The sequence below is a fragment of the Cyrtonyx montezumae genome, unplaced genomic scaffold, assembly GCF_038088225.1.
Source record: "Cyrtonyx montezumae isolate F1298 unplaced genomic scaffold, pur_monq_1.0 scaffold_8, whole genome shotgun sequence".
Lineage (NCBI taxonomy): Eukaryota > Metazoa > Chordata > Aves > Galliformes > Odontophoridae > Cyrtonyx > Cyrtonyx montezumae.
In genome coordinates, this window is record NW_027072089.1 from 117,557,545 (window position 1) to 117,579,660 (window position 22,116).

General features: G+C 35.1%; 1 protein-coding gene across 1 annotated transcript in view; it reads left to right on the forward strand.

Annotated features, from left to right (window-relative positions):
* THSD7A (thrombospondin type 1 domain containing 7A) overlaps window positions 1-22,116 on the forward strand; it is a 262,887-nt gene that overhangs the window by 191,517 nt on the left and 49,254 nt on the right. Inside the window, exons 9-13 of the mRNA XM_065752262.1 lie at window positions 2,610-2,801; window positions 10,521-10,755; window positions 13,605-13,720; window positions 16,216-16,348; window positions 17,463-17,566. Coding sequence (XP_065608334.1) covers window positions 2,610-2,801; window positions 10,521-10,755; window positions 13,605-13,720; window positions 16,216-16,348; window positions 17,463-17,566 — 780 coding nt within the window. The remainder of the gene's footprint in view (window positions 1-2,609; window positions 2,802-10,520; window positions 10,756-13,604; window positions 13,721-16,215; window positions 16,349-17,462; window positions 17,567-22,116) is intronic.

Genomic DNA, 22,116 nt, shown 5'->3' on the forward strand with positions numbered 1-22,116 from the left:
TAGATCACAGTTTTATGAATTTTATTTGTTAAGATGTAAAATCATAATTTGATGCTTGGGTAAAGTAGTATTTATAGATTTTTGGCTTTGTATACAGCAGTCATATTGCTCACTAATTAGCTTTTCAGAATCCAGGTGGTTTCTTTTATCACTGAGTGATGTATTTATTATTAAATAACAGAATATTTATTGATTATTTCCAACAGATATTTTGTCATATCAAAGACTTATTTCCATTGAAGATGTTGATGAGAAATTTTTTTTGTTGACATTAGCTATTAAAAATGATGTATCATTATAAATGCTATGATACATACAGTCCTGTTCAGTTCCATTGAGACCTCTTGCACTTCAGTAACACTTCTGTAGACAAATCATATCTCAGTAGAAGTTTTAATTCCCTAGTATGGAAAGGATAATGTAATAAATGACATGTAGATACTTTTGGTATGGCATGTTTTTCAGAAAACTTAAGGGAACGAAAAACATTTTCTATTTATAAGTGAGATTATCTCTTCCTGTGCTCAGCTTGTATGTGTTTCAAAGGGCCTCAGAAATCTATGGGCTCTCAGATGAGATGTTTTCAAAGTTCTCCTTGTAACTGATATTATCACAGAATTGAAGGGGTTGGGGACCTCTAGAGATCACCTAGTCCAATCCTCCTGCCACAGTAGCTCTCTAGACCAGGTTGCACAGGTAGGCATCTAGGCAGGTCTTGAATATCTCCAGAGGAGGAGACTCCACCACCTCTCTGTGCAGCTGTGCCACTGCTCCATCACTGCCCTGTGAAGAAGTTCCCACACACATTTGCAAGGAACTTCCAATGCATTGGTTTGTAACCATTTCTCCTAATCTTATTACCACACACTGCTGAGAAGAGTCCAACCTTGTCCCTTTGCCTCCCGCTCCTTAGATATTTATAGACATAGATCAGATCCCTTCTGAGTCTTCTTTTTTCAAGGCTGAACAGATCCAGGTGTTTCAGCCTTTCCTCACAAGCATTTCCAGGCCCTTTATCATTTTGTAGCTCTCCACTGGATTCTTTCTAGGAGATCCCTGTCTCCTTTGTACCGGAAAGCTCAGAACTGGACACAATACTCCAGGTGAGGCCTCACCAGAGCAGAGTAGAGGGGGACAACAACCTCCCTTGACCTGCTGGCCACTCTTTTTACTGCACTCCAGGATGCCATTGGCCTTCTTGGTCACCAGGACACACTGCTGGCTCACAGTCAACCTGTTGCCCACCTGGACACCCAGGTCCCTCTTCTCAGAGCTCCTCTCCATCAGGTCATCCCCCAACCTGTACCGGTACATACAGTTATTGCTTCCTAGGCGCAAGACTCTATGCTTGCCCTTGTTCAACCTCAACTATTTCTTCTCTGCCCAATTTTCCAGCCTGTCCATTTCTCACTGAATGGCAGCACAGCCTTACAGCATGTCAGCCATTCCTCCCAACTTTGTATCAGCAGCAACTTGATGAGGATATTATCTATTGGATTTACTCAATTCTCAGTGCTTTTAGTTGCCAGCAATTTCTGTAATTGGTTTGTAGGATAACAAAGCTATAACTCTAAGACAGTGGATCCAAACGTCTCACTCTTTAATTCAGTGTTTCTTTTATCTCCTCCAAAGTGAAGATTTATACTGAGCCTTTTGTTGTGGTCTGTGAGAAATTTTGACCATGGAATATGCAATTATTCCTTTATTCCTCACTTAATGCATATTAACAGATTTGATCAGGAAGTGATAATACACCATACAAAACTAAGCACTTTGTGATCGGATGCTGTGCAGAGAGTTCTTAAATACAGTGCTCCTGCAATTTATTTATTGAAAATAAAAGCAGTACTTGTATTTAAACACTAGGGAGTTTTTCATTAAACAATTTATACTAGTCTGGATTTCTTTATTATAATGAATGTTAAATTAAATTGATGTAACAGAATATAAATGCAGAAATCTTTTTATACTTCTGTGACAGTAATGTGTCTCTGGCTGGACTAATAAAAGATCTCTATAACTGAACAACTGTCTCTTGATTGCAGCTTACTGCAACTCCCAGTATTTATCCTTTAAATTTCAGGTGCACATCAAAATAAAGATATGAATATATTTATATTTAGATATGAATATATTCATAGATATAAATTTAGATATTAATATAAAAATGATATATAAATAGACATAAGTCTGATTCAAAGGATAAATTGCAGTTTATACAATTGGCTGATCTTTAGGTACTGATATTTTTCCCCTTCTCCCACAAATGGGGGTGAAGATGAGGCGATTAATGTATATGCACTTGCAAACTTGCTGTTTTCTATAGGTGTACTATTTACTCCTTTAGTCATATGTGAATTTTCTTCAAATCAAATATATAATAATAAAGCAAAAGCCTAAAGACCACCCGGGCTTCAGCAGAATATCAAATTAAGCTAGATTTGAGTGTGTCTGAGGCAGAGGAGACAAGTCATTGTAGTAAGAAATCTATTTATCTTGTTTATATAGAAGAACAGAATCTAATTTATTTGTGTGCCCATCTGGGCTAGATTGCTCATTTTAAGTTAATTTAACAAATGATAGACTGCTACTGGCCTTTTCTTTCCCAGGAGAAGAGGTTGACAGACAGCTGTGCAGAGATGCTATCTACCCAATCCCCGTTGTCTGCGAAGCTCCATGCCCAAAGGACTGTGTACTCAGCATGTGGTCCGCGTGGTCCTCCTGCTCACACACCTGCTCTGGCAAAACCACTGAAGGAAAGCAGATGCGTGCCCGCTCAATTCTGGCGTATGCAGGTGAAGGTAAGGTCACCTACTTTTGCAGACTATTGTCTGATTGTGAATACCCATCCATTTTTGTAATGCCATAGTAATTACTTGGTCAACAGAAACAAATTAGGTGAAACTGTGTTGTTATTGTCTTTTTAAACAATAGGAATGATATTTAAATGTTTATTCTAAACTTAATCGTGATACCTAAAGCTATTTTAAAGAAGAGATTTATTTTGTTAGTTACTGTTACTCCTTGTTACTGCTTTTCACATCTTTACATTTTTGATTTCAAATATTTGGTTTTCCTGTTTCCTATTAAAAATTAACAATGCAAATGATTTATCCTATGCAAATTACAATGAAATATATTTACAGATGACTGTTAATAATCAGGTTATAGATCCAATTTTGCAAATATAACTGCTGAAGAGATGGGAGTTTTGTTAAGATGCAAGTAAATGGCTCTTGTAGTTTAGCATGAACACATAATTGCTGCCACCACATTAACACTTCTATACATAGCAAAACTTTGGTGTCTTACCCTACTCAGTAGGTTTTGAGGGACATGAATCTTTTTTTGTCTCCTAAGTCACACCTCCCCTGGCCAGCAAGGAGGTGCTACTGCAATAGAATCATCCAATACTCAGAGGAATAATACACATCAATTATCATTTATTGAGTTAACAATAACTAATTTCTTAACAATAACTAATACTCTATTTGGAGGTAAAATTGGCTAATTTGCTAATTGACATGATTAAGTGCTAAAGGTATCAGAATATCAGGCAATGGCTACTGCAAAGAGTAAAAGAATAAAAGAAAAAAGAAAGAAAAGATAGAAAGTGGAGAAAGAGAGAGACACAGTAAAGCATGTAAAGTGGTTCACCACTCCTCAGTCCAACAATGTCTTGGTGTCAGATGCCGCTCTCCAAAGTTGTGTTGATCAGTTGTCAACTAATGACAACAGTTATAGTCCAGAGTGATTCAACCTACTCTTTTGGAGTGACAGCTTCTGACTTCAGAATCTCAGCAGATATCCTTTGTTCCCATCTTACAGGCCTTGTAAATAAAGTTGCCATATAAGAGGAAGCAAGGAGATGCCACCTTGTATCTTGCTGTCAAGAGATACAATGGTGTCATCTCCCAGTTTTCTGTAGCAAGCTGGAATCATTTGCTCACAGACCAAATCTTCATCCAATAAGCAGTCCTGGGCCCTCCCATTTGAAGGCAAGGAACTTTGAAGAAATGCTTTCAAATGTGAAACTGTCTACATAATGATGTTGATTGCCTTATGTTCATTTGAGACATTCCTTACCAGTCTGACATTTGGTTTTATTCTACAATCCTCATTCATGTGTATAGTTTCCATTCGTGTAAATGATCCTTCTTATGTATCTGAAGCAAATTGTGAAGAGAAGACTTAGCTGGATTATGAAAAAGAAGGAAGAGTTTTAGGTATAGACTCATTTCTATTCCTTGATAATTTTCTATACTTCCTACAACTTTTAATGAAGATGTGGAAGTAGTGAAGTCTTTCTGACAAGTGGAGAAGGAATCAAATAGGCCTCATTACAGATCAAAACACCTCTCCCCTTGGAAACACAGCTAATTTAATTGCCAAGATTATACTGCATGTTTGGCGTAATTCAGGTAATTGCAAAAAGGTTGTACAAGAGCAGACATTTTCATACACTTCTCTGAAAGGGACCTTTGTTAAGGGGCTATGAGAATTGTACTCATTTTAGTAAGTGATTCAAATAATAAATTACTTGGATTAATCTAAGCAACAAAGTAAAAATGCTGTTAAAATTAGAAAGCAAATTGTGTTTATGTTTTCTCTCTCTTTTTTTTTTATCATAGTGTGTCAAATAGATTCATTTTGAGGGGACTACAAGGCTGCATTTTCAGAGGATACTGTAAACAGATATATATCTACATGCTATTTACTTTTCCATGTAGGGCAGGAAAATAGATTTTCCATATGCATATGCATTACTGGAAATAAAAATTTAATGTCATGAATACCATGCCACACAAGCAAAAATGTTAATTAATCCAGAAAATGATTCCATGTTCGTATACTACTTCTTTTTTAAAACAAGCACTTGTTTTATTATGACTTTGGTACTTAACACAGCTCAGGATAATATACAAGATAAACAGATGCAGCAAAGCAGTGAAGTGTAGGCTGAATTTTAAGTGTAGGAATTTTACTTATGTCTGTTGTGCAATGGTCAGTATCAGCAGCAAGTTATGACTATCAAAATTGACAGGTCTCAAGTGGTTGGTAATGAAAAAATCCCTAAAATACTTCTGAGAAATTTAAGTTGTTACCTAGACATTGTAGTGCTTTGTTTTTCTTCTAAGCCTGATTTCTTCATCACTTTTCAGAGGTTAGATTATTCTGTAAGTTTTTAAGAATAGAAGTGATAGAATAGATTCTATTCACTATCTACTTATAGCAGTTCACTCACATCTTTCTCCTTTGCACTCTGTAAAAACAACAGAGAATAAAAACACATAAATAGAAGTTTGCTCCAGAAGTAACGTCTCCTATTTATTTCCTTGAAAACTAAACAGATACAAACAGAACAATAACACTGTTCGAAAACAAAACATTATTTTTCTTTATAGTTGCCGCCATTAGGTCTACATTTTCAACAGTGGTGAATAAAAGTCTGTATGGTGTGCTTGTAAACATCTGCTGTAGCACAGGTGACCCACTGTTTCACAGCTGGTTTGATGGTGTTGTTGCTAGGAAAATGTTGCCCATACAGTCCAGCTTTCATTTTGCTCACACCCACTATCTGTTTTCTGTTCAGCAAGCACTGATAGATGTCAATGGATTTAATTTTTTTCCACGTGGAGAAATTAAATAACTCATTTTTGATTCATATGCTCTTCCATGTCAGTCACCATTTTGTCAGACCACCCCTCTGCTGCCATCTGCTGCACAGTAACAAAAACAGAGTATTGGCAGGAAGGTTTATCCTCTTCTGCCATACAACCAACATCTGCCTTTGACATTGTGGAATAATAAGAATCTTTATTTTTGGAGCAGCTCTGTAAATAAAAGAGTCTTCCAAGGCTTAAGTGCAGTCAGAACTCTGGCTAGGTTGTACTTTTCACTTTTGCTTAAAAAAGCATTGGTTTGTGATTTTGTGTTTTATTTATTTATTTATTAGTGTATGTGTTTCACTGCAATTAGGCTTATTATCATGATGTTTTCACACAAATAGCCAACTGAATTCCATCATGCTGTTCTCTCACTTTCTCTCCTCAAAGGAAGAGGTGAGGGGAAAAAATATTATTAAAGTGTCATGGGTTGAGCTTAGGAAATGTTATTGTAGGAAAAAGATGAAAAAACAACCAAGGACCTTGCAGAAGCAAGGAAAGAGGAACCAATTATTCTGTTTCCTATCAGCAGTCAGTGTTTAGCCACATCTTGGGAAGCATAGCAATTGCTTAGGAGGACAGACATTTACATAAGCAGGCCCCCATTATTCCCCTTTCCCAAATTCTATTGCTGAACATGATCCCATATAATAAGGAATATCCTGCTGGTTGGTTTGGGACAACTGCTCCATCTCTTGCCTACCCCTTAGCAGCTTTGTTAGGGTTGGGAGTCAGCCTTGGTGCTGTGCCAGCACTGCTCTGTAGGCTCAAAAACAGTAGCTCTGGCCACACGTGCATAGCACAGCATTATATGAGCTGTTGTGCAGAAAGTCAGCTCCAACACATCTTTCTGCTCAAGTCTCTTACATCTTTTAGTCATTTGCTGAATATGAACTAACTGAATGACTATTAAACTTCAGAACTGCATGACAGAGATCAGTCATGTTTCCAAAACATAAAGCCCCAATTTCATATCTGAGGCTGGCAGGCCATTTTATGTTCTGTGTCAGAGAATATATTCATGTTTCTGAAAGTCTGTATCCTGCTGTTATAAATATATAGTCATCCTATTGCCAGTCATGGATAGTTCAGTCTACAAACCTAGCAAGTTCAAAGCGTACACAATGACTACTGAGATCCAGCTAAATTCTTGTTCATCGCAGTACTTAAACATGAACATATTATTGATGTTTTTGGGGGTCTGAAAATACATATTAAGAATTCTTGTATTTGGATGTTGGATTACTTCTTGCCACCATTTTCTATGTGTTCAGATTCTCTTCTTTATATGAAAGAATACTGCTTTTTTTGTTGTTTGTTTATGGTTGTTTTTTGTGTTTGTTTGGGGTTTTTTTGTTTGTTTGTTTTGCTTGTTACTACCGTGATAGATCCATGATATTTCACATTTAAGTCTTTAATTCTTGCTTCCCTTCAGTCTGTGCTGCTGAAGTGGTTTAAAGAATCCATTATGTTAGAGTAACTGGCCATCAAGAAAGAGACGCAGTATAATCTATTCCTGGATGACACAGAACAGAAATGCCTCAGTAGTGTTATAACAGTTCTTTAGTTACTAGAATAGCTTCACAGAAAATAAGTGAAATCATATGTAAATTGCACTAGTAAGAAAGTTGTTTAGAAAGCTCATCTACTGACTGTGTCTCTGGCCCCATGCTGCCTGCTCCTCCATCCAGAAACTACCCTCTGTTGTATGTGCTCTTACAAATGCTTCCTTCTCCAGAGCAATATCTCTTCTACGCGGTCAAACCATAAACTACAGAGCCTCAAACGCAGCATGTTGATGCTCAGTTGGAGTGGGATTATTCACATGCACCCACAGGGAAAGGGGAAGAGAGAGTAGTCTCTCTCCCCATTAGAACATTTTATACGTTTTGTGGGATGAATCCACATGGAAACTGGCATCAAAACAATTTTTGATATCTTTTCTGAGAGCGTTGTCCTTAACGTGAAGCTTTGAAGGGTGGAACCATTTATAAATTTCCCTGTCTGTGAGGGTACCCATGGTAATAACTCATTTGTGTTACTGTTCTCAGTGTTATCTGAATTTATCCTCTAGAGGTGCTAGATATTCATAGGTACCTCTGAAAGTAATGCCTCCTACCTATTTCCATGGAAACTGCAAAAGACAGAGTGAGAACAATGGCACTATTGAATAGAGAAAATGCTCACCAACTAAACTCTGTTCTTCAACACAGTCACCACCATTAGTGATTTCTGAAGATAAGCTGATTGAGGTGCCCTTCACTTCATGGTATGGCACCTTTACATGGCTGGTGTTTCACACTGCTGTCGCCACTGCTGAAGTGCTCCACTCACTGCCTCACTGTGCTCACGTCTGCTGCTCAGTGTCCATAAACATCTAGCAAGCATTGGTGAATGTCAGTGGATACTATTTTTTCCACATGGAGAAATTCAGTTCCACACCTTTGCTTCATGTGCACTTCCACTTGCCACATGGCAAAAACATGTAATGGAATATTGGTGGGAAGGTTTGGCCTCTATTACCACACCACCAACATCCAACTCTGATACTGTGGACCAACATAATAACACAGAGGCATTACTTTTAGAGCAGCCCTCCTACATCTTTGTGGTAGGATAAGAAACTCAAGTTTTTATCAGTAGTAAAAATATAATGCTGATTTTGGAAAAGTAAATATTTAAAAAAATCAAAATAAAAAAAAATAATCTAAATGAGAAGCTTAGTGCAATAAAACTGTCCTTCATTCTGTTTTATTTTGTTTGTTTGTTTGTTTTTGTTTGTTTGTTTTGGAAATGTACTTAAAGCAGTTATACATGTGCCATACACATTACACCTACATGTCATTATCTTCTGTGGCTACTGTATGTTCACAGATTACCAGGAAATTATGCCAGAAAGACTTCTCAGGTTGACCTCATATATATCACAAACTATGATGTGTCTCTGAATTAGGTAGCATAAAATATCAGTTGTCTGTCTAATCAGGTATTCTGTCTGATAGGCCAATAGCTCATGCATCTCATATATCTACAGGATTGTTTTACTGAACCTATAAGGAATATTTGGATCAAAGGAGTTCTTCTCAACTCTAGACAAATTCTGATTGACATGCTTTAAAATTTTATTACTGTTAAAATTCCAGTGCATTTTAACTTCATAGCTGTAAAAGAAATTATACTTAGGGTGTTTAAAATTGTTTATTCTTCTTGCTCTCTTTGGTTTTGTTTTTCTTTTCTGTATTTGTCTGTCTTGAAATAACAGCATTTTGTAATTAAATCTGAAAACAGAGAATTGAGTAATTGTTTTTCTAACAAATTCCCTATTCATCTAAGGATCAGTTTTGGATAAGACAAGGATATTTATGAGTTTTAACTGATTTCAACTGAAAAGTGAATACATTGAATATGTAATTTTAGAATTTAAAAATACATGAATTGTATTTTTCGTGACATCTCAGATGATATGATATTTACAGTTTCTTGGTTGCATTACTGTTTTCCAGCCCTAATTCAGAAGTTTAAAATCTCCCTATGGTAAAAAAATTCGAGAATCTAAGTTTTATCCTGTGATCTCATTAGATAATCCTTTTCCTCATGTTTACTGCAAAACTAAAAGTTCCACACAAGTAACTTTGGGTATAAAGCATTTTTGTCTCTTGTGTCAGTTACGGAGGTTGGAGTAATTGAAACAGCTGTTGTCTCTTGTATTATATTTACTAGTTTGTTTAATCACTTCCAATAATTAGTGCTTAAAACTCCTTCTCTCTTGCAAGTCTGTAGGGTAACCTAAATTTCAGTGGCAGGTCAGAAAAGCTAACGTGCTTCCTGATGCGTGCTTGGTATGATCATATGTTTTTCTCCTCAGAGAAAATAAATGTATATTTCATCCACAGGAGCTTATAAAAAGCTTCTCTTCCAGTTAACTTTCTTTTCTAAAAGACTGTTCTTGTCCCAAATTTTTGGATAGATTTTACTTGGTTTTCCATCATCTGGGGATTGGAGTCCCATTGTTCTTGTATAGGCCATGGATGTTTAAGTAAATTCTTAAACCTAGATTCTGTGTGTGTCTAGTAGCACCAGAGGAGTAGCAAACATGATTTGTACTCACAGTGCTAGGTATCTAGTGTCTTATGATCATGTCTAATAAGAAAGACCTCTTCTTGGCTTGTGCAGGACTGGGAGGCTAAATTAGCTTTGAAGAGTTTGAATGTAAGAAACTGAACACATCTGAAATTGGGTACAACAAAGATAGCATTATCTAAGCTTTTCTTCACAATTATGAACACATGAATGCATTTTATTCTTAACCTGCAACAGCCTTTGTTATCTCAGTCTGGACCTGAAATTGCCAGCTGTGCCATCCTCTTTGGTAATTACGTAACATGGATGAATATCCACTGGGAACTAGGACAAGAGCTCCAAAAATCTTTTTAATTGATCCATGAATTAGACATAAACCTTGGTTTCTAGACATACATAACTAGCACATTTAACCATTTCTTCCACTTAGAGCCTTCCTGTGTTATCTCTTACAACATCTTTTAGGGAACCACAAAATAAAAATTCTGTAGATTAACGAAAAAATATAAGGTAAAATAGCATGTCATATAATTTATGATTATTTTATCATGCTCATAATACGAATTTACATTTACTGTCCATTTATGTTTGTTCTTAAGTTTGCCAAAGTGAATATTGGGCATATGAAGAGAAGGAAGAAAAACAACACTTAATGAATGTGATTGACGTGATAAGATTTCATAAGTTTTGGTTTATTCGTTTGTTTTAATAAATCACTTTTTTTATTTTTTTTTTCTCCATTACATGAACTTATGCCCTATTTTATTGTTCCAGGAGGAGTACAGTGTCCAAATAGTAGTGCACTACAGGAAACACGCAGCTGTAACGAACACTCTTGCACTGTGTATCATTGGCAGACAGGCCCATGGGGACAGTGCATAGAGGATGCATCTGTGTCTGCTTTCAACTCCTCTGCCAGCTGGAACGGGGAGGCCACCTGTTCTGTGGGGATGCAGACAAGAAAAGTCATCTGTGTGAGGGTCAACGTGGGACAAGTGGGCCCAAAAAAGTAAAGATCTTAAAAAATTATCCTTTCCTACTTTAATTTGGATCTTGCTGGTCTGTATGTATACACTGAATGCACATGAGGACAAATGGCCCTCTTAATCTTTGTGCTCTTATGAGGGAACAATTTATATTTTAAAAATAGAAAACTAAAGCTCAGTGAAGGCATGTGTGTGGTGTGCAGGCAGTGTAGCAAGATTTCTGAGATGGTTCAGGTAGCTCAAAACAAGCAGTGTGCTATATGGATTAGAGTAGTTCCCTGCATAAACATTTTCTGGGGGTCTGATTACAGTGTAAACTATTGAATATCATATTCTCAGAAGCAAACTGTGGAGGTCAAGCACAGTAAAGCTTCCTTTCAGAATTTTTCCCCATATAGTTTTTGTTTGTTGTTGTTTTTTTTTTTTTTTTTTTTGCTAAGAGATTGCTTTAGCCCAGTGGTTTAATTTCTCAGCATTATTTATGACCAGGGTTAAGTACAGATTAGCTGCTAGTTAAATACATTTGATGATATCTCCATGCAGTTTGTCAATCTGTAAGTAGATCCTACTCAGGAGAGATTTAGGGCAGGAAGAGCTGAGAGCAGAAAGTTCATGAAGCAGCTGTTCTCACACAAAATACTTGCACGGTGCCAGCCATTCCTCGCATTATTCAGCAGTGGACTTATTCCTAATTTACTTTAAATGGAAATATGGGAAATAAAACCAGCCCATTCAGAAACCTAAATTGTTATATATATGCATTAAGTAGTGTTCTATTCAGTCATAATACCATTATATCTTTTATTTGTTATTCACTTTCCAGTTTAAAAAAACTCCAGTGATTTATTTTCCTTTTTAAATGTTAACATCTCTGCCTTTAGTATGACCTTAGATTTTAGAGGAGGACTGTTTTATTACATAAATGAATCAAGTGAAATGAGAAAAAAATTCTTGGCTTATCCTTCAAATTCTCACGCTGAAATCAGCAAGTCATTTTAAAGAACCAGACGTTTTACTTGACAATGTAAATAGGAACCTTGCTTTAAACTCCCCTTAATAAAAAAGATTACTGTGGTATGGTAGAATCAATATTATTGGCCTTATCTACCTCGCAAGTTATGGACTTTAGCTTGTATCTATTTTGTTTAATTTGACCTTGAGTTAGGAATGAAAAAAAAAAAATCAATATGTTGCTGTTAGCCACATATAGAATATACAAACAATGTATAAGATAGAAATTATGTCCTAATTGAACTAACTGTATAAGAGAAATTGTATTTTTTTTTTGAAAGATGAAGTTCTTATTGAAACAGTGAATGTATACAATTCACATTTTTCTGTGTGCTTATAATTTCTATTGTTCCTAAAGGAAAAAGCTGTTAGTAAGCCAATATTCAGTCCTCTTCAGAATCATTTTGAATTTCAATACTAGAGAAACACTCTGAAAATGTAGTTACTGTATGTCATTGGTGACAGATCATTTTGATTATATATAATATAATCTGGTTTTATGAATTTCATGCAAACAAAAAGGCAAAATTTGTGTTAAAAAGGTAGAGTTTATGAAGAGGTGGTGATACTTCACATTAGCATTTTAGGAGAGAAGAAAGAAAGGATAGAGATGTCATTATAAGAGGGCCTTACTACAGCCACAAAGTTGGTGCTGGTTCACAGTAAAACATCATATTTTGAGAATGGAACATGAATTACTCAGAGACAGACAATGAACAAATATTATTGCTGAAGAACTTTTTCCTGTGATGCTGCAACAGCAATTTTCTTCTCTTTTCCCCTATTCTTCCTCCCTTACTGACACAGGTGTAGTTCTATACTGGCAACAGAGACCACATTTTCTTCACAGTTTTTCATTAGATGTGCCAGTGTTTCCTCCAGCTTGGCAGAAAAGATGCCTCTGCTAGCTAACCATCCTGAGTTGATCCAATTCAATACAAAATTAGTATCTTATCACTTTGGTCCAAAATGCCTGGCAGCCAACGAGAGGAGAAAAGTAGTAATGTGTTTTTTTCTAATGAGCCAAGAGCTTCACAATGTAGAAGTGACGTTTTTCATACAATTTTATGCAATTTTCTGTCAGTCCGTGCTGTGCACTTTTAGGGCAATAGCCATTTTGAAATTATTTTAAATATCTGCAGCACTTCTGCAAGAGCTATTGCATCTTTCTGAAGATGTAACACAGTGTAGAGTGTTGATTTCTCTTAATGACAGAATGGGAACACTGAACCCAGGAAATGACCTGGGTTAATGAACCCCATATGTGACAGTTTAATAATCTCTTTTATATACTGATCAAGCTTCTTAAAACATGCAAGATTTTCTGTCCCTTCTGACAGTCTTTCACAGTCTCATTGATCAAACCTGTTTCAAACCCTTTCTGATTTCTGTCATAAGATCATGGCCAGCTTATACTTAAATGAGAGCTAACAATGATATTTATGTCAAATATGTCTTCTGCTAGAATTCTGGTAAATTTATGAAGAGCTATATATATGTATTTTTCTAAGCTCAGCAAGATGTCTGATCCTTACGGTAATTTAGAAAATTAAAAATAACACTCAAAAAGCAAAATCCTGGAATGATGAGGAAGGAACCATATTGTTGAGGTCTTTTTTGTTGTTGTTGTTGTTCAGTCTCCAGGTACAGAGTGCACCAGTTTTGGCTTGTTTCCACCAGATATATTTAATTTCTAACAGGTTTTGTTCCTGAGCTCTGTCCTGGAGAGTACTGAGCTACTAGCACTCCCCTTGTGTGCTTGCAGGCATCCAGTATCTCTTTTGATTCACTGTGTCACTGCAGAGTTACAATTTATTTGATGATGCATATGTATGTATGTATATATATTTTTTTTTTTCAGATGCCCTGAGAACCTCCGACCAGAAACAGTGAGGCCTTGTCTACTTCCCTGTAGGAAGGACTGTATTGTAACTCCGTTCAGTGACTGGACATTGTGTCCTTCTTCATGTCAGGAAGGTAATTTTATCCATTGTGTCCTAGAGTACAGATTTTAAGTAGTCAGACTAACAGTTGGTTTTGTCAGAATACTTATAAAGATCTCCTCCTGAAAGAAGATCAAACTGACAGAGCTGATACTGCAGCTGTAGGGAAAAAGAAGTGTTTCTGTTAGTGAAACAGTATAAAACCATTTTTCAGTAGCTTCTAAAACTCTTTATAAATTATAGTTACAGACTCTTGTCTTAAAAACCCATTCAAGAATGTCTTCCACTTTTATTTATTTTTATGCTACTAAACTCCCTTTTACATTTTCACCTGATAACTCATCATACAGTAAACATCTGTCTCTCTGTATATCACCAACAGAGATACTTCTACAACTGCAGAATTATATCTGAATGTATTTGGATGTATTATGAAGCACTTAGATTTTGTCTTTGAGATCACAAAACCTGAAACTGTACATCCAAAGATGCATATGTATATGATTTGATCCAACTTTTTCCTATCCTTACCCAAAGGGAAAATGAAGAAAAATGTAAAAAAATTAAGCTAATTCTTTTTTTATTTTACTCTTCTGATTTATACATGCATTGCAATATCACTTGCTTAATACACATGACAAAGCCCTTGAAAAGAGTGTGAGTCTCACTTGACTTTTCATTACATTATAATTGCATATATAGTGATAACTGGCTTTATATTGCCAACATTGTTCTGCCTTATCTCTTTTTCTCTTTTAAGCTAAAGAGGAATTATTTTACTAATATGTACCATTACAGACAAAGTCTGTAATAACTCTTGTTCCATGGGGTGCTAATCCCTGTGTGATGTGATGATTACTCACAGCTACCACATTATCAGGATGTAAGATACTGCTACATCAAATGTACACATTTCAAGTATCACAATCAGTTCCTTATGCTTTATGAAGGACATAAGCATAAGTCATTTTCACAGTAATTCATAGTGCCTCTTAGACCATTCTAACAAGTAACATGTTACAAAGATTAAATTTATACCCTTTGAAAAAGAACAGATAATTAATACTATTCAGTCTGAATCTATGAAATATTTGTTCATTATTAAATATTTGTTCTTTTACAGCAATACTAATGGATTAATTGTTCTTTCTAAAATGTTTTTGTTGGAGGTGATCATCTTGGACAAGTGTTGTCCTGTTCTCATTTCTGTGGACTTTAAGAAAATTCATTATAGAATGAGCATATCTTCATGAATATTGACTACAAACTAGGATGCATTCTGCTGGAAAGTAGTGTATTTTTTAACCAACATGGGCATTTTGTCTACTCTATGAGTCAAACAATATTTTCATACTACTATGCAATTTTTATTTCATGAGCTTTAACAATTTGTGTCAGCACTCCAGTCAGCAGCTTTGGGCTGCATGTCTGTCTTGTCCTTGTGCCAGCCCCTGGCTTCTCCTGGAGCTGACAGACTCAGGACCAGATACTTTCCTCTGTGCTGAAAAGCAGCCAAGAAATGGAGAACCACTGCCGGGGTTCTCCTACTGCTTGCTCCTAATTACGATTGCTTGGCTGTGGTCCAGTATGTTGCTGTGTTCAGACACACTGCAGCTGCTGTAGTAATTCACCAAAGCTGGTATCAACCCAGTCAGCCAAATGTCTGTGCTACAGCTCTCCAAGAAAAAAATAAAAAGAAAAAAGAAAAAAAGAAAAAATTTTACCTAGAAATATTTGCATATTACATATCACTATGAAATTAATATACATTCCAGGGGTTTCTCTTCATATTCTTCCAGAAGCGCTGATATCTGAAGTTGATTAAAATCGAAATTCCTCCAGAGATCATTTACTGTTTATCATTAATAATGAATTATTATAATAATTAAAAACTATAAATCCTAAATTTATTATAAGGGGGAAAAAAATAACAAACCTACAAAAATGTAGTGTGTGCTCTTCTGAAGTATTTTTTGTATACATAGCTAAGGCAATGCTTGTCCCAGATGGAAAATAAGAGTGTAGGGAGAAGAATTAAAGCCAAGACTGTGGAGAAGAATGTAAATCAAATTTGTTATATTTCTGGCTATGGAAATAAGGAAAAGACAATTAGATTTTCTGATTTAGTCTGTTAGTAAATGAAATATATATATATATATAATTTATCTCTTCTAACTTCTGTTTCTAGTTTTGCATGCCAATAATCAAAGCAAATTTATATTTTGAAGTGTATCAGCAAATTTTGCTGGTTAGTTTTGTTCTCTTAAACAGTGTTTATTCCTTTATTAAACAGCTGTATATTCATTTGTACAATATTACAGTTGTTTCTTTCTTTTTAGCTCTGCTTCTTGGTCTTTAGCTGAGATTAAAGAGTTTTATCTATTAGGGTAATTTTCTGCTTATGAATAAAATGCCATATCACTATCACAGTGATTGACTCAAATACCTGTTACATTAAAACTTATTTTTCCGTAATTATTACCATTCTTGTATAATACCAATAAAAACAATTTCTGCTGCTCTTTGCAGGTGATGTCATAGTAAAGAAACAATCCCATCACCGAGTCATTATCCAGCTGCCTGCTAATGGTGGTCGTGAGTGCCCGGACACTTTATTTGAGGAAAAGGAATGTGAAGCTTCTCCTGTCTGCTACAGCTACAGGTGGTGTTATTCAACATAATACAGCTTATGCATGATTTTTCAGCCTCTACCACCTGCTAAACTTTGTTGAGTTCCACTTCTTATGTACAATAATTTACATTATTAAATCAAGGTTTTTGAACAGATACGTAGACTCAGTTGGGCCCATAGAATATGGGGCCTGCTATTTGTTTCTTTTCCTTACTTAGGAAATCATAATTCTTTTTATTTTTTTTCATATTTCCTTTGCGCAAAAATTGCAACTAATAAGAATTACATTTCAAGATAAGTCTTTCCTGTCAATTATTTTGAAGTTCTATATTATAATTCCCTTTTAAATTACCTGAACCTGTGAAATGCAGCCTCTGTTTAAGAGAACTGAGTTGTACTACCATGAAGTAGGACTGTTTTCTTCATTTTCCATCCCCATCAAAGCTAAGATATCTGCCTATTGGTACATCCTCTAACATACACAATTCTTTGTGTTGATGTAATATTCACCAGAGAAAGCTGATAAAGGTTCATAACTGTTTAAAAACTTTTGGAGCAGTTTTGCAGTGTCTGTCTGAGTAGCATAGGAAAGTCTGGATGTACTTGACAAAATAATAAAGATGAGTATTTTTAAATTTGTATGTTTCAATTGGTAGCTAATGTTTTGTTTCTCCAGTGTATAGAGAAGAACCCTTGCTAATTCCCATGAAAGAACTCTGTTGTACAGGTACAAATAGAATTCAATTTTACTTTAGCCCCAACAGCTTCAGATTAAAGTAATATGTTGCTTTCATCATCTGGTAAAAACTGTCCTTGCAAATTCATTTTGAGGCAATATTCTAAGTAACTAAAAGATATGAAAATACGTAAAACAGCATAAAGAGGTCACCATAGTGAGGCTTCTAGACATCAAAGAAGTGAGTTTGAAAGCTTTTACTTGTCAGTACAAGAGTTAAAGTAATATCTTTTAAAATACTGTCTGTTTCTCATTGTTATTTTCAGTACATAATTTTACCAGAGCTAGTTCAAGATTATTTGCTAATTAGAAGTAAAGTTGCTTGTGAGAGGTAGATGAGGTAATTTAATGGCATACTATCATACTATCTTCTGTATATTTCCTTCTCTGTATTTGCACTTATTTCAGGTGGAAGACCCATAAGTGGCGCAGATGCCAGCTAGTACCATGGTATGTGCGCCAAGACAGTCCCGGAGCACATGAGACTTGTGGACCTGGTTTGCAAGCAAGAGGTTAGAACCTGTCAGTTATTCCTCCAAACTCTACAACTGTACAAATGTAGAAAATGACATAAAATTCAGTCATTGTATATTAACATTAATAATTTCTTGGGATCAGCAGAGGAAAATACTGAATACTGATATAGTAGGGTACAGCTTAACTGGTATTTGGCAGATGCTTTATTCATAAACTATCAAATTTAATTTATTTTTAAGTACAGATACTGTAGCAATGCTATTATTTGTTAAGTTTATTTCAACATCTTTTCCTGAAGCAAGTTTTGCAGAGGTGTTTGTGGAAAGTATTTTTTCAAGAATTTGAAAAGAAAGGGAGTTCATTTTAAATTCTTTTTATGATAAAAAAACATTGTCCAAATTCACTTGTGAAAATGTGACATTTTTCAAGTAATGATGTGGAGCCGTGTTTATGAGTATATCCATAAGAGCAAATATAAGACTTTTGTTCCCTGCAAGTGTTTTTCAAAGATGGAAGATGTAGGAGAACTTTACAGTAATTTTGGACTTGAAGATAGCTCTGAAGGTCCCAGTCATTCAGAGCAGGGTCAGTTTTTAAGTTAGACCTCACCCTGTCTGTGGCAGATTGAAAGAATCATGTCCCGTTGAGTGCTGAGCAACTCTAATGATGGAGATCACACAACCTCTTCAGGTGCTTGTTCCATTTCTTTTCTGTTTATTGGTTGTTTTTCCTACTATCTATTCTGACATTTCCCCTTCTACCATTTATATCTGTGATTCCTTATTCTTTCACTTCGTACCTCTGTGAAGAGTTTGATTCTCTATTTTTTATACCCTCCAATTGAGCATAAGGAAGGTAGCTGTAGAGAGCAACGGGAGCACAAGAAATGTAGGATTTAACCCCATTAAAGTTTGTGAGGTTTCTGCTATCCCATTTCTCAAGGCAGTCAATGTCTTCTGAACAGTGGCCTGACTCTTCATTTAAGTACTGACTGCTTCTCTCAAGCTGTTGCCCTCAAATACGCTGAGGGTGCTTTCTGTGTAGATTGTTATAGATGTTAAATAGAATTGGCCCTGGAATTAACCACTAATGTGTAGCTCTCTTGAACAGCTGCCAGTTGGATTTCAAATCTACTGATCCTTTCAGTCCAGTGACCCTGACATTTTTTTCCATCATTTGCATTTAATAAAAAATAATTTTAACAGCCAAATCCAGATTTATGGTCACCTATCTTCATAGAAAAAAAATATGTGGATTTATCAGAATTGTGTATGTGTGACTGTTTATAGTAAGGATATGTTTTTAGGTGTATTAAGTAAACTCAGTTTGAAAGTAATTGCAGTTCCCTCTTACTGTGTTATTGTAATTGAATTGCTTTGAACTACTAGTCACCTCTGAATTTCAGGAATGATTTTTCTTTTGCCTTTCTGAGTGAAAACTTATACATTATATTAAAGCAAGATTTGCTCAGCAGATTGTAGAATTCCTGATCAAGGACAATGTTAACTACAGAACTGAAATATAATGGTCATTAATTTTCTTGAAGTATTGAAGGAAGTTATGGTATAGTGAACTGGTAACTTCTATTGATTACTCAGAAGGTCTTATTGGAGATCAATTTAGAGCTTACCACAAAACAAAACCTGTACGTATTGCCTAAACTGCCAAGATGAATGTCTTCTGACTGTGATAATTCTTTCAGAGCTCTACAACTATTGTAGTGAGGGCTACTCTGACAGTATGTAGTTGTGTTGTAGTGCCTAAACATGACCACTTGGACTCCAACTTGTTAGTAATGAAGGCTAGTTAATTGTATTCTATTATTCTTATGCATCTTGAGAGTTTCAAGTTGTTTTTTTGTTGTTATTATTGTTGTTGTTGTTTAGTTGGCAGTTGTTGAGTTTTGTTATTGTTTATTTGCTTGTTTGTTTTTCAGCTACAATTCATTCATGTACAGCACACGCATACTGAGCAATACGTATTTTGGAATTAATGGGTATACCATTTTTAAAGCTGTTGAAACAGATTGGCAATATTTCCCTCTGGTACTTCATAGAGTTGATAGAATTTGATCTTACAAAGTATAACACACTGAAGCAGGTGTCTTATTCCTACAAGGAGATGTAATGGAGATAGCTCTCTAGGATTATGGGATGGAATGGTAGGATAAGCAATCATTAATTAAGAACCTTGGGAGCAGCTAAGCATGAAGGAAGTTGGTGTCTTTTGTAGAATTCAGTAAACGTTCCTGAGGTTAGGAGGAAATATTTTTATTTTCTTTTTTTAAGTGTACAAGTTATTTTAAAACTTATGAAGGAAGTTGAGAGTTCACTGATAAATGATTATTGTGCCTCAGACCAAGTATCTAAGTATTGTGGTGTTTACAATCATTAAAACCAGAGCCTTTTTTGGCCCAGTGTTTTTTATATTGATGTAAATGACAAAATTATTATAAAAGTTAAATTTAGAACACATTTGCATTATATATATCTCTGTTTTTTAATACCAACCAACGTGTTGAATAATCTAAATTGATATTCTATACAGGCTAAATAAAACTAGTACAGCTTTTATTTAAGTTAAGTAATTCTCCAAAATATTGATGTATTTAGTTTGCACTTCAGAAAATTGTATTTTGAACATGGATAATATGTCTAATTAGTTCTATATAGATTTTCTCCTACTCTGGGTATTAATATATAGCATCTCCTTTCACACAAATTTTTGCCGTGAAAATAGCCATGTAAATTTTTAGTAGTGCCCATTCATCTGCTTTTTTTCTCCTAAACAAGAGTGGATTCAATGCAGTGTGCTCAGAGAAGGGAGGCTGACCTGAATGCAATGCTGATTATGTTCTGCCCTAGGTGGTATTAGAAGGATTTCTCCAGAATCTGAAGGAAGACTTTGGAAGAGGCTTTGTCTCCTGCCCCTGTTTATTCTTAACTTCTTCCTGAGTACTTGGCTTCTCATAAATATAGTTTCTATAAGCTAAGGAAAACTTTTCATGATACCATGTTGCTAAAAGTTCTGTACTATACAACATTTATTTAAAATTTATATTTTTCTGATGTAGGTACAGAAAAAGCCAGACTGTGCAAATGCCATTATCTATCCCAAAATCAGGAAATGCTAAAGGCTGAAATATGAAATCTATTTGGCATATTTTGATACTGCATTTATAGTATAGTACTAGAATACTGACATTTTTTACAAATATTTAAGCATTCATTGCTGATTTTTGTAGAAATATTTACTATTTTTCAATATGTAGACATAGCAGAATTTCTTTTTCAATGGAAAAAGTTCTCTCTGAAATTTCTGATGCTTTTCAATGTTAAGATCACACATTCATTTCTAGTATGTAGATTGCTCCAAAAGAAATACCTCCTATTTACTTTCATGGAACCTTCAACATCTTCAAACAGCTTAGTAACACTATTTGATAGAGGAAATGTTCAGCTACAAAGCATTATTTTTCAAAATAAGCACCAATATTAGCTGCTTCATGCAGGTGAGCTGATAAAGATGCTCTTCATTTCGTGGCATGATAGCTGTGTATGGCTGTTAGGAACCTGGCTTGTCTCTTACATTGCTGTCACCACTGCTGAAATACACCACTCACCACTTCACTTTGTTCACATCCACTGTTTTATCTCCAGAATCATTCAGCAAGCATTGATGAATGTCAGTGAGTGCCATTTTGTTTCTGATTTGATTGTCTGCACAGGAATGCTGTAACACATATGGAAACAACAGATGTGTTAAATAAGAAAATGATAGGAAGGTATATATGCTTTCATTAGTACTTTATTTTCAACAAAATACTGCACTGTTTTGTACTGTTTGTATTTTAGTTAGAAAGATAATTACATCTGAAGTAAAATCTAAATGATAGAAATAAAATAATAAAAGCTCAATAAAAGCTACCGGTTAGGTGCCTGAATTTAAGTCTATGAATAAAGCTATAGCATATGCATGCCTTACTTTATACCACAGCTTTACTATTCACATTTCCATCTTCAGCCTTTTTTGTCACATTGGTCTTGCTTGGCAGGAGAGATAGTTGATTGAATCATAAAATACAGATTTGTGATTCATTGTTAAAGACAGCTCTGTTTCTAGCTGTCTCATATAATGAAGGTTTTGTTACAAATCATGTCAGTTTAAATGGACATGTCACAAAATTAGAACCTGGGTCAATGCAGAAGAAAGATAAGGTTTTTTTTGTTTGTTTGTTTTTTAATGAATAAATTTTATTTAGAAATGCTTAAAGAAAAAGTGTGTTAATTATTCATGCAAATTTTGGGAAACTTTTTTTCCTAAACCTAAGCATAGTAAGACAGCACTTAATACCTGAGAAAAAAATTTGTTGTTATAGTCATGAATCTACTTGAACAAGGTGGATAGCCATGATGATTGTGTTTAATTTTATGATGAATTAATATTTCCAATCATATCACTGGTAAAATGTCTTTTAAAAGTATATAAGGAGAGAACAGATGTATTCCATAATTGTAGTAACTTAAGACTTCAACTTTCTCTTGTTCAAAATACTCATGAGTGGGTGTTATGAAGGCATCAGCAA